At 33.5% G+C, this 13,217-nt stretch overlaps 1 protein-coding gene across 17 annotated transcripts in view; it reads left to right on the top strand.

Annotated features, from left to right (window-relative positions):
* Positions 1 to 13,217, top strand: part of CCDC171 (coiled-coil domain containing 171) — a 488,107-nt gene that overhangs the window by 175,274 nt on the left and 299,616 nt on the right. For all 17 annotated transcript variants that reach the window (XM_032477676.1, XM_032477674.1, XM_032477673.1 and 14 more), the window contains one exon: positions 12,905 to 13,050. In XM_032477676.1, coding sequence (XP_032333567.1) covers positions 12,905 to 13,050 — 146 coding nt within the window. The remainder of the gene's footprint in view (positions 1 to 12,904; positions 13,051 to 13,217) is intronic.

Here is a 13,217-nt window from a genome sequence, read left to right as displayed (position 1 = left end):
GAGGTGGAACAAATGCAATCCACTGGCATAACTAATTTTTTTTTAACTTTATAAAATACAGAAAAGATAAAGAATCTGTTTTCCAGTTAGCTATATTGACCAAATTTTGTGTAACTTTGTATTTTAACATTTGTAACTCTTTTCCTCTAGTTGGTTAGGAGCACTGAAAACAGGGAGCCTTATGTCTGGTTGGTATTTTTCACTCTTGCTATAGAGTTCTTATTAGTATAAAAACATTGTTCAACATGTTATTCTATTTTTCTTTAGATGAACTTGAATGTTCTAGACTATTTATAGACTCTGTTAACCATATTTCAAAAAAGCATTTTCTAGGCTCCAGAAGCCTTCTGCTTGGCATTTCAAGGAGTCACCACTAGATGGTGATCTTGCTCATTTAGAAGGCTAGAACAGCTGTGTGTTTTTCTTCAGGTGAATGGGTTGGTTACAGAGGGACCAGAAATGTAAACCATACTAATGTTATGGGAAGCTCTTTATAATCAAAACGGTACTGTTTATTTTGTGTGTGTGGGTGTGTGTGTGTGTTTGTGTACACATGCATATCATCACGCAGGAAAATTCCATTTGAAGCAAAGGTACAAAATAATGTTTTGCTATATTAAGTTACTTCCTTAGAATATAGGTATTTCCAAACATTACCCAAACAAACATGAAAGTTTTCCTAAGCACAGTTTCTTAAGAACTTGTCCTGAGCTTTGGGTCTGTCTGACTGCTTTTTCCTAATACTTTGTTTGAATTTACTAGCTGTTGCTGAAATTGTGGTTGTTTTAGATGTGAGTCTTCATCTTTGTTTTAGCAACCTATATGTTACTTAGCCTCAATCTCTTTTTCTGTAATTAATAGGAGTGAATAGGGATTAAAGATTTTATATTTCATTCAGGTGTGTTAAAAAATAACTTCCATGATTCATTTATCACATGATGGGAAAGCTGGTACCAACCATTGTAGTTATTTTAAAACCTTACATAATGGTTATTGCCAGTAGTAACTTCGTTCTAACCTTTTCTCTTTAAAAGAACCTAACATAATAATCAGTTTATTATTGGTAAAATCTAAAAACATGTTTGAAACTATAGACCAAATAGTTTAGTTCTCCTTAAAAAATCACTAACTTCAATTGTTAGTCCACTTTTGGTGCTCCTATAATAGTATATTCTTTTCATCATGTATTTCTGTTGTAACTCTAAATTTATGGCTCTTTGTCACATGATTCAAAAAAACTTACAGGATTTCATGTAGTTATTAGTAGAAATAGAAAACATATGCCTAGGATGCTGCATTTATATAAAGTAAATATTTAACGTATACTCTCTGCTTGGGTAATGTGAAAGTGAATTTGAGGTAATACTCTTTAGTACACTAAGAAAAATGATGTTAGAAGCCAGTTCTTTCTAAAATCCCTTTTTATCTAGTATATTAGTGAATCTTGATACTCAAAGGTGAAATCTTATTAAAGCTTCGCTAGAGTCCAGCTGAAGATGTAAATGGGTGATTGCAGTATGGCCAAAATGGTGTCTTGTGTTCATTCTAATTTGGCAGTTATAGTTTGTTAATACGATCCCTGAGACAGAGATCAGAGGATGCTGCTGTGTGGCTGGGAATCCTTCAGCAGCTTTCCGTGGCTTTCTGTGACAATAGTTGGCAAGTATTTAGCCATAGAATCTGTGAACAAAATCTCATACAAAAGCTTATTGAGAATATTAAAGCACATTCTGGTTGAAAGGAGGCTGGGAGTTAGGAGTCCACTAATTCATGCGTTCTCCCTGAGAGATCTTTTTTGGGGGGCGTGGTAATTAGGTACATTTATTTATTTATTTATTTTATTTATTTCAGTACCTCATGCGTGCTAGGCATGGACTCTACCACTGAGCTATACACTCCCCATCACTGATGCAACTTTGTGGAGTACTTATAAAATCGTTTACAAGGAAAAGTCTAGCTTTCTGACCATATCTAGCCTATATGTACCTTTCTAGTCTTTTCTTCTACCATTCTTAATAGCTCCTTATCTTCAGCCGTAACTTACCTCTTGGATTTCTCAGAACATGCCATTTTATTTTTCTGAGAATGCTCTTCACAACACTGGTCACCTAGCTTTAATACAAGCTGCTTTTAAACCACACCTTTTTAGATAGGAAGTCTTTTCCAAGAGGAGTATATTCTTAGTATTTATTAATTTACATGTCATACTGCTGGTTTTGAACTCTGGCTCTGTGTAATCTGGGCAGGTTACTTGAACTCTATGCTTCAGTTTCCTCGTTTGTAAAATGGAAATAATAGTAGTATTTGCCTCATAGAGTCATTATGAGGACTAATTGTGTTAATGTCTGGCATAAAGTAAGTATTTAAGAAGTGTTAGCTATTACTACTACTACTACTACTACTACTACTACTACTACTACTACTACTACTACTACTACTACTACTACTACTACTATTTTTGGCTTCGACATGGATAGGCATACAGTAAATGTATGCTGAGTGAATAAATAAATACAGTAGAGTCACATCCTATGTTGAGGTTGGTTTTAGGATGAGCCTATGAGGCAAAAATCTTGTATAGCCAAAAGTAACTTTAAGAAGCCCTTAGGGAAATCTAATGGAATGTTTGAAGTTATTAGTGGAAAAATGATTAAGCCACTTGATTTTTTAGCCCCTTTCAGTCTACCCAATTCAATAAACTGTTCCTATTTGTTTTTATTTCTTTAAAACATCACTTCTTGACGGGCCAAATTAGAGATGCCATATTCTAGACAAATCCAAAACAGCCAGGTTTTCTTCCAGGCTGGGCTATGTTACCATTTCTTTAGTTGGACATCAAATAAAGAAGTTGGTTTGCATTCAAGGGCCAAATTAGATGAAGGTACATTTTTTTATACAGGAGAACTGGTCCCACTTTTACCTACTTGTTAGAGTGTTTGCAGTAGTAGGGATACTGGGAAGTGAGGGCATCCAGGTGAAACAGCAGGTTTTGTTGTAGCTGCTGTGTGCTTTGTTCGTGTCACCTGTCACAGTCTTGCTGTGGATAAATGGTGATGACCTGGAGGAGAATCAGAACTATGGTCTTTGAGTTGCTGATCTCTCTTTCAGTTCCCTTCCTATCCCCTATCTCCTCTCCCTTATCCCTTTCAGAGTAAACATAATAGAATGATTTAAGCCAAATGCAAGTCTATTTTATATCTCAGATTAACAAATTTCAGTGCTAATTACTAATTCTTCTATTACTATAACATAATATGATCTATATGGTGGCAGTTCTTTAAGGGTGGTATTTTTGGATTAAATTAGGCACAAAGTGTCTTATGTTTAAGTCTTTAAGCCATTTTGGGTTTATTTTTGTGTATGGTGTGAGGGAGTATTCTAACTTCATTGATTTACACTATAAACCTCTTAGAAGAAAACATAGGCAAAACATTATCTGACATAAATCTTAGCAATGTTCTCCTAGGGCCATCTACCCAGGCAATAGAAATAAAAGCAAAAATAAACAATTGGGACCTAACTAAACTGATAAGCTTTTGCACAGCAAAGGAAACCATAAGCAAAACAAAAGATAACCTGTGGAATGGGAGAAAATATTTGCAAAAGATGAGACTGACAAGGGCTTAATTTCCAGAATATATAAGCAGCTCATATGACTTCATAACAAAAAAACAAAAACCCAATCCAAAAATGGGCAGAAGACCTAAACAAGCAATTCTCCAGTGAAGACATGCAAATGGCCAATAGGCACATGAAAAAATGCTTAGTATTGCTAATTATCAGAGAAACAGAAATCAAAACTACAATGAGGTGTCACCTCACACCAGTCAGAATGGCCATCATTCTAAAGTCTACAAAGGATAAATGCTGGAGAGGACATGGAGAAATGGGAACCCTCCTACACTGCTGGTGGGAATCTAGTTTGGTGCAGCCATTGTGGAAAACAGCGTGCAGATTCCTCAAAAGACTTAAAATAGACTCACCATATGATCCAGCAATCCCACTCCTGGGCATATATCCAGAGGGAAAAGGCACAAAGATACATGCACCCCAATGTTTGTAGCAGCACTGTTTACAATAGCCAAGACATGGAAGCAATCTAAACATTCATCAACAGATGACTGGATAAAGAAGTTGTGGTGTATTTATACAATGGAATACTACTCAGCCGTAAAAGAATGAAATAATGCCGTTTGCAGCAACATGGATGGACCTGGAGATTGTCATTCTAAGTGAAGTAAGCCAGAAAGAGAAAGAAAAATACCATATGATATCACTTATATGTGGAATCTAACAACAACAAAAAAAGAGACACAAATGAACTTATTTACAAAACAGAAACAGACTCACAGACATAGAAAACAAACATGGTTACTGGAGGGGAAAAGGGTGGGTAGGGATAAATTGGGAGTTTGAGATTTGCAGATACTAACTAATGTATATATAAAATAGATAAACAGCAAGTTCATACTACATAGCACAGAAAACCATATTCAGTATCTTTTAGTAACTTACAGTGAAAAAATATGAAAATGAATGTATGTATGTTCATGTATGACTGAAGCATTCTGCTGTACACCAGAAATTAACACAACATTGTAAACTGACTATACTTCAATTTTATATATATATATATACACACAAATTTTTAAAAATTAGGCACAAAGATGGTATTTCACATAGGAGTTAAGATCTCCTTGACAGGAAGATTTAGGTACAAGTGCTGATATTATAGAGCTTGATATACTGTTGTGATAGCGTGGAGCTCCTATAATAAATATTTTAAAAGTTGAGGTTATACTAGGCAACCAAATATCAAGGTCTGCAGGGAAAGTTCAATGCTATTGTTGCAGACTTATAAAGGAAAGAGACATAGAGAACTTCATTGCTTTTTGAAAGGTTAAAAAAAACCAGCAACCCAATGTGGCCTGAATTATATAAAGTTCTGTACTGCAATGGCATGCTGTATAATTCATCCTTACTATGGCAAGTATTTATTTCTTATTTCATTAGTAATCAGCGTTTAACAAATGATGACAGTGATCCTGCTTTTACAGAGGGAATCTTGAACTGTACATGCTTTGATTTTTGATGTTGAAAGTGTGCCATATGTAACATTAAAGTCCTTTTTGGAGTTTATTTCAATATAAATAGAAAGCAGACATTTAAATAAATTGAATTACCTTATTCTGACCTTAACAAGAACTTGATAAATAGGTGAACTATTGTTTTTACATTTCCATGGGTTTTCCCCAGTTAGTAGACTTTTTGGACAATCTGAAGAGTTGGTTACTAATATTGCGGTGTGGGATTAAGAATAAAGTATTATACACATAGATACAGAGAACAGAGTATGGTTACCAGAGGGGAAGGGAGGTGGGGGGAAGGTGAAATTGTTAAAGGGGTCAACTGTATCTTGATGGATGGAAATGAAACTTTGGATGGTGAGCGCACTGAAGTGTATATAGATATCTTCATAAAATGTACACGTGAAACTTATATAGTGTTATACAACAATGTTACCTCAATTAAAAAAAAAAAAGAGTAAGGGTTTAGCTGTAGAAGACTTGGGCTCACATTTTGGCATAAACCCAGTTAGTAGTTACATGGCCTTGGAACGTTACTTAACTTTCCTGGTTCTTAGTTTCCTTGCATGTAAAATAGGAACGATAATGCGATCTACCTCATTGGACTATGAAGAATCAAAGGAGTTAATAAATGTAACTATAAAATGCTTGTATAATGATGTGAATATGGTTTTAAAAAATAATATGGTTCAGTTGTTACTCAAGCTATTTTTTTCCCCCAGGATTTTGGAATAATAAATTAAAACAGCAAACATTTATTGAACACTTACAGTATGACAAGCATGGTTTGAGAACAGGCCTAGTGCCTTCATACAAAGATGGAATGTGTCAGATAGAGAAAGGTAGAAAATGTTTGTGGTTCAGAATTTGTCCCCTCTAAAATTAAGAAAGAAATCAGAGGTGAAATACTTAATACAAAAAATTTATCCAGTGAATAAATTTTTTTAAGAATAAACTTTTTGTTTTTTCTTCATTTAAGTCTAAAAGAACCTGTTTATTTTTCTAATTTAGATTTGACTTCAGATTCTCAAATAATTGATTTTTACTCAACTGATATTTACTTTTATTAGTATTATTTAATATGCTATTTAATATATAGCATATTCAAGGGTTCAAGATAGTCATTTAAATTCTGTAGTACAATAGAAATAAATGTGAAGGTATTTTAATTATTATATAGGATTGTCTACCCCATTATTCAGTTATATCACAAAAAGAATTCTTGAAATTGAAACATTTTTCCTTCAGTAAGTTCCTTTTATTTAAATGTCAGGATCCCAGCTATATGAACCCTTTATAAATTATTCGTATTTTCTCAATTGTTAGTAGACAGTTGTTTTAGGTAATTCTCTAATGATTTTAAAACAGCAGTTAAATTGTAAATGATATTTTTCTGCAGCCTAATTCATAGCTTGGCTCATTTAAAATATTGCTGGGGAATTCTGCAGTTTTTTGGACCAACACATAGCTAGGGCTGTCAGCTAGGGGAAGCTTTTGGAACCTGCCGAGTAGTCTGTAGCTGATAAAGTCTAACAGAGGGACTTAGGGTATTTCATCGCTTCACTTCTTAGGTATTGGCCGAGAGAACTTAGAGGTCATGTAAGAGCTGATTTTATTATAGCAGCATCATGATGGTTGTCACCTGCAGCTAGTTTCTGTCACCTAAGGTCTATAGTCCAGCCAAATGCAGCTTGTTTTACACTCTGAGAAAACATTACTGCCACATCACTGCTTACATGCCATGTGTCACAGTAAGTCTAACTACCGCTTGTCTATTCTGTACTTAGGTTCTGAGTGTTTTCCAGCTGAGAGGGCTCTCATAATTCTCTTTATTATCCCCCCTTTTTTGTCATTTAAAAATGTCTTTTAACTATTTCTCTCTCAGTTTACCTCATTATTATCTAACACGTTTAGCCTGCCAGAGTTTTTAGTACGTATGTGAGGCTTGGAACAAACAGCGTTAAATACATTTTTGACACTTTTCTGAGGTTCCTTTTATTTTCACTATATTTTACTATTGATCACTTTCAGTTAGTTTACTGAAAAGGATTAACTTTTTTCCTTTTATGTTGATGGAATTTAGGAGGACATTTTCAAGAGAACATGGGAGAATATGGTACCAATAATCACAAAGCATCATACAGCAAAATCTTATAGCATACTTTGAAATTTTAAAGGTGAATTTTCACTGCTCGTCTGCTTTGGTTTTTGATAATCATCTACCATGTGGCCTATTTATAAAAGTGACTTATCTTACACTTGTTTTTCTCAATGTTCTTTTATCTTTTTCATGTGCAATAGAAATAGTTCTTTTTAAAATTATGTATGTTTATTATATATGTGTGTATATATAAATGATGATGTAGAAATAATATAGAAACTTATACGTTGCCACATATAGATAGGGATTTAAAGAAGACTAATGACACTACATGTAGAAGTATAAATATTGCATTAATTATACATACTCAATTTCTGTAGCCTTTTACAGTTTGTAGGACACTTTCACATCTGTTGTCTTACTAGACTTGTGAGTTCTAACTAGAGCTGTCATTTATTCAACCCCAAAGTGGGTTAATTATTTGATCTTTAACTTCAGTTTGTTAATGTCACTTATGTTTTGTATAGGATTATTATTGGAGAGCAATAAAAGTCAATGTCCCTAAGGAAGATAACTTAAAATTACAGAACTTTGAATTAAAATCATCCATATAAAATATAGAATACCACGACTGAAATTTACTCATGTATTAATTTTACCCCATATTACCATCTTTTACTATTATATATTTATTGTGATTTCTCTAATTGCTTATCTCACAGATTTTTCAAACTTTATTGTAAAATATGTTATTCTTTAGTTTCATCCCTAACTTGCGTACCCAATTGCAAATTTGATGGTTGTATCATTTTAAATTTATACTTTCTATGGCAATGTAGATAGTTTGATCCACCCAGCAGCTACTCAGTTCTTGATTAGTATAACTTGCTTGTTGTCACGTTATAATGGTAGGGCTGAGGACAGTGCCATTTCCTTTTCCAACATTAGTTTTAGTACCCTGAGATGTTTTGCCTGATTTATCACAATCTAGGAATGTTTATTCAAAAGTTGCAGTCAGACAGTAGTAAAGTTTTAGAAAAAAATGTTATAGATTTTTTTTTCCTGACCTAGGAAATGTGGCTTAGTTCTTTATAACACTTGGGTTGTTGTCTTGCCTTTCATTTTGTATGACTAACTTTTATTCCAAATTGAATAAGCCATTAGCTTTTAGTCTGTAGGAATGTGGATCCATAGATATTTCCCATTAGACAAAAGAAAAATCTATAGAAGTGGTATCTCCTGGGGCTTGGTCTTCCTAGCTGGCCTAATGGTCTACAGCAGTGCAGTACTGTACCCTTATGAGAAAGAACTATGTTGGATGATCCCTTAACTTCCAGAAATAATCATTGGACAGCTGTGCACATTTTTTCAGATAATTTTAACTTTTGTATTAAACACCACACTTATTAATCAGATATTCTGGTTTAGGGAATTCATGTTATAAATTTTACACTTTGAAACTATTACTGAACAACATAATAAACCTTGTATATCTTGTGTCATTTAAAATTAGGGTTTGCTGAAATAATGAGACATACTATATTTAGGTAGCCATATTGTTTTGATAAGTTTTTTTTTTTTTTAATGAACTTCTCTTCAAAAAGAGACCTCCACTGGTGATGGTTGTGCAACTCTGTGAATAGTAAAACCCACCGAATTGTACACTTTAAAAGTGTGAATTATATCTCAATAAAGCTGTTACTTAAAAATTCCACTGCACAAAATGTTTTCATAGGTGCAAAGTAATAGAATTTCAATTTATATTCACAATTAACTTTTTAAAAATTGTTAGCGTTAATAAACTTTTAAAGCTTTAGAAATATGAAATTATGTATGACTTAAGAAAATAATTTGTGTTTTTATGCAATAGTAACACGTTTATTATAGAAACTTCAGAAACTATAGATAAGAAAAAAGAAATTTAAAAAATGTGTGTGTAGTTTAAAATTCACATCTATCCTATAGTCTGTCCCTAAGCTTCCTCTGTGCTTAACTACTTCCTTGGTATCCATGCTTTTCCTGCCAGCTTTCATTAATAGCAAATAGCTTTTCATGACCATCTTAGGAAAACAACCAGATGTAAAAATATCTTCTTACTAGAGGAGTTCAGTGAAAACATTGGCTTTTTTCCTGGACTATGAGAGGTGTAAATGAAAATGAGCAATGACATTATTATCTAAAAAGAAATTAAATAAATATATTGCAGAATAGCTTCTGAAATACATTCAGCTTGGGATTTTGTTGTAAAACTTTGCTTTAAGACATTTTGGATTTGAAGTGGAAACTTGGAATCGTTGATAAATAATTTTGTGGTACTGGTACTTGTGTCGGTGGAATATTTTCTGTCTTTTAAAAAACTCCTGTTATCATATTTAGCATTAACTTTCTAACAGCTGAAATTGTTCACAACACAGTTTAAAGATAAATGCAGTATCAGTCTTTGAATATTTTTTTTTTGGTAAATATTAAGACCTGAGTACAAAATGAGGGCTGTATTGTGGATTAAGTGAAATATCTCAAGGCTGTGCTGTTCTGATAACTGAACCTGAAGTGACCTTTCTCAGACACAATTACAGAGCTGTATGTTTTTCCTTTAATTTCATCAGGGGTTTAATTAGTATACAAATAAAACTTCCCTTATCTTCCTTTCTACCTAATTGGCTTGTCTTCGCTTGTATATGAAGTATGTGAAAGTGGGCTGTAATTAGGGTGACCGTGTTAACCTTTTTTCCTCAAATGTACTGTTGCCTAAAGGCCTCAAGGCCTAAAAACAGTGCTTTGGATTATTGGTTTGCAATCACTATGGCTGTCCCATAGGTTTTCTCATGAGCAGAAGGGCTTTGGGTGCTGCAGGTTCCCACTGCTTAACAGGATCTTCATTCTTCTCCCCACTAAATGTTTATTGATTATCTTGCTGTTCCAGGCTCAGCCTCCAACAACTTAATATCAGGTGACAGTCAGGAGAGTTCTCCAAGTAATTAGAGTTGAGCATTGGGGGAACAATTAGGAGCAGAGTTATTAAACTTGATTTATCCTATTCTCTCCTGAACAGTTTCTTGGATATCAGAACATCACACTTTCACAATCTACCCTGGTTGAGAAATTAGTGGCTAACCTGCTGCTTATCATTGTTGCCTTGCTGCCTAGAGGCACACCCTCTTGGTTTCAGTCATTCGGTTGGAAATATTAGAGTCCATAAAGTTTATCATGGGTTTTAATTAGATAAATCTGAACAGGAGAAAAGACAAGCTGGACTTAAAATTTTATATGTATGTATAATATATATTATATATGGTGTAGGTACATAAGTATATTCATGGGACATATATACACATGCACAGACACATATGTAAATAGGTTTTTCTTTCTTTAAAGCTCAATGTTAGGATTTTTAAAGATTGTACTTTTGTCCTCAAAGACAAAAACAGTGAATATCAGGGAAAAAACATATTATTGAATCACTTTCTATGTCTTGGTGTTTTGCACACATCACGACAAACCTTAGGATCCATTGATGAGTAATGCTCCATTGTGGTGTCCCTCAGTTCTTTAAAATGAGAATTTTGTGTCTATAAGTTATATAACTGTGATTATTCTTTTTTCAAAAACTCTATTATCTCTTCATTTTCACAGTAAGGAATTGTGATCCATATCACTTTATTTATACCACTTTTTATCTGTTTCCCATAATTTTTCTTAGAATAGGCTATTCAGCTATGCTTCTGAAATAATGCAAGCGTTAGGAGAGTTTGGTGGCTCCCTGCCATTGCCCCCTGAGAGGTTAAAATGAAGGCCAACAGAAACAAGGAGATTTAGATATACAGTAGAAATTCTAATTCTATGAGTTGTATCTTCTTTGGAAGGATATCAGAATTGCTGAAAAGTCAAGTGTAGTTTTTCAGTGATTCTAGGGTGATGGGTTCTCTCAGATTGGACTAGTGAGCGTCAGTCTGGGCAAGGCTGGAGTCAGTATCCTGAATATCCCTCACTGATAGACACCTCTAGTCATAAGAATTACTGAGCAAGAGAATTTGAATGGATTGGCACAAATCTATTATTTCTGTTGGAAAAAGAACTCAAGCTTTATGTGTAACTGGTGGTGGATCATTAATTTTATCTTCAGATCTGAAAAATAGCATTTTTTATTGCCTAAAATCTGTCAGAAATAGTGGCTTTAAAAGTACTCAGATGGGTTTTATGTTTTAAAGAAAGAAATCTCATGGTACTTCAGTGTCTTTAAATATCTTAACATTGGCGCAAAATAAGTAGATTTACTTTAGCATGACTTTTAAAATCTATTCTTTGATGTCTTTTTAAAGTTTGTTTGAATCAGTGACTATTTACATAGTGGGATGTTCTTGAAGATCTGTTAATACTAAAGATTTAAAATAAAATATAATATCTAATAAGTGGTCATAGTTTGTTTATTTTTATTTTTTAACTTGTGTTTGTCTGACAGCAACTTGATTGTTTGAAAAGTGAAATACTGAATTAAAGTTTTTTTAGCATTTAAAAATAGGTGGTTTGGCTGATGATTACTTTCAATTCACTAGCATTTAGAATGAATTAATTGTTTCAGCTCCATACAGGCATCTTGAATTCTTTATCTATTGTGAGTGCATTGAAATATTATTAGAAGAGTTTTAAACGTGATATTATTGCATTTTGGTTGTTCTTTACTGGTTGTGGATGTTAATGTGTGGCTAAACTCTTAGAAGGAAAAATACTATGTGTATGAAATCAGTTATTTAGCTCACTATCTCACAAACTTAATTGAAAAACTTTGATAAGCTCATAGTCTAGAAATTTAATAGGCAAAGGAATGAGCAGAGTTTTAGTCCCATATTATTTTACATCCTAAAATTTAAAGTAAAGTCTAGAAAATACTCCTTTAACCTAAGAGTGTCTGATTCTAAGACCTTTAGCCTCAAAGTTCCAAGATGAAGGTATACCCTTGCATCTTGAAATTTTTGTGCTAAGTGAATATTTCAGATTAAAGCACATAGCAAATATCAGTCGACAGATTTTATCCTTCTATGACTAGGAAAGTATTTATGGAACATAATTCCAAATGCAAGTATTATTTGTATCTCTATTGAAACATGTTGATCACATTTGTGTTGTTATCTCTGACATGAGAGTTTTTAATGGGAAATAAGTGAATTTTATTTTGGAGTTTAATTTGTTTGTTCACTGAGGTGTCTGTGACAACCTAACTATTATAGACACATTTATAAAGACAGTACTGGCACTTTAAATCTTGGGTTCCCCATCCTCTTATAGGTATCCTAATCCACCGTCCTCTCAATCACACATACACTTTGGGCATATGATAATTCTTGCTTTAAATAGACTCTAAATTTCATGTTCTTTTACCATTGAAATCTTTAGTTTTTCATCATTAAAAGAAAGTGCAACCTGAGGTTTTTATAATTAGATGTTTTTAGTAAGAATAGAATGTATTTGCCTTGCAGTATTTTAAAAACTAAAATAGAGTTGTTTTTGCAGCTAAACATTTTTCAGAATCATATCAGGTCTATCATTTCTAATTAGTAAGTATGTAAAATTTTTGCAGAAAATTTGTTAAACCTTGATGTGTAATGACCCAAGTCTACTTCTCAGTCAGTCTGTATCCTTCTTTGTTTAATAGCCTATGGCATAAATTGAAGTTAATTATCAGGGCTGACAAGTAACTCTGTTTTCTGTCTGCTTGCAGAGTCTCTCCGAGGCAAAGATGGAGCTGAGAAGAAAAGATCAATCTCTGCGTCAGCTCAATAGACATCTTACCCAGCTGGAGCAGGACAAGCGTCGACTGGAGGAGAACATCCATGATGCAGAGAGTGCCCTCCGCATGGCAGCCAAGTGAGCATTTGGACCTTGGGGAGATCACTTAAAACAGACAAAAGATCAATTCTTACTTTCATGCTCTGGGTTTTAGCCCTGGATAATACAGTGTTAGAAAACAAAAGTACAGCTGTCTCTCTTTGAAATTCTCTGATATATCCTCAAAAAGGGAAACTCTTAACTCA

Source organism: Camelus ferus, chromosome 4 (assembly GCF_009834535.1).
Source record: "Camelus ferus isolate YT-003-E chromosome 4, BCGSAC_Cfer_1.0, whole genome shotgun sequence".
Taxonomy (NCBI): domain Eukaryota; kingdom Metazoa; phylum Chordata; class Mammalia; order Artiodactyla; family Camelidae; genus Camelus; species Camelus ferus.
The sequence above is the reverse complement of the archived record's forward strand: the minus strand, read 5'-3'. Positions and strand labels throughout refer to the sequence as shown.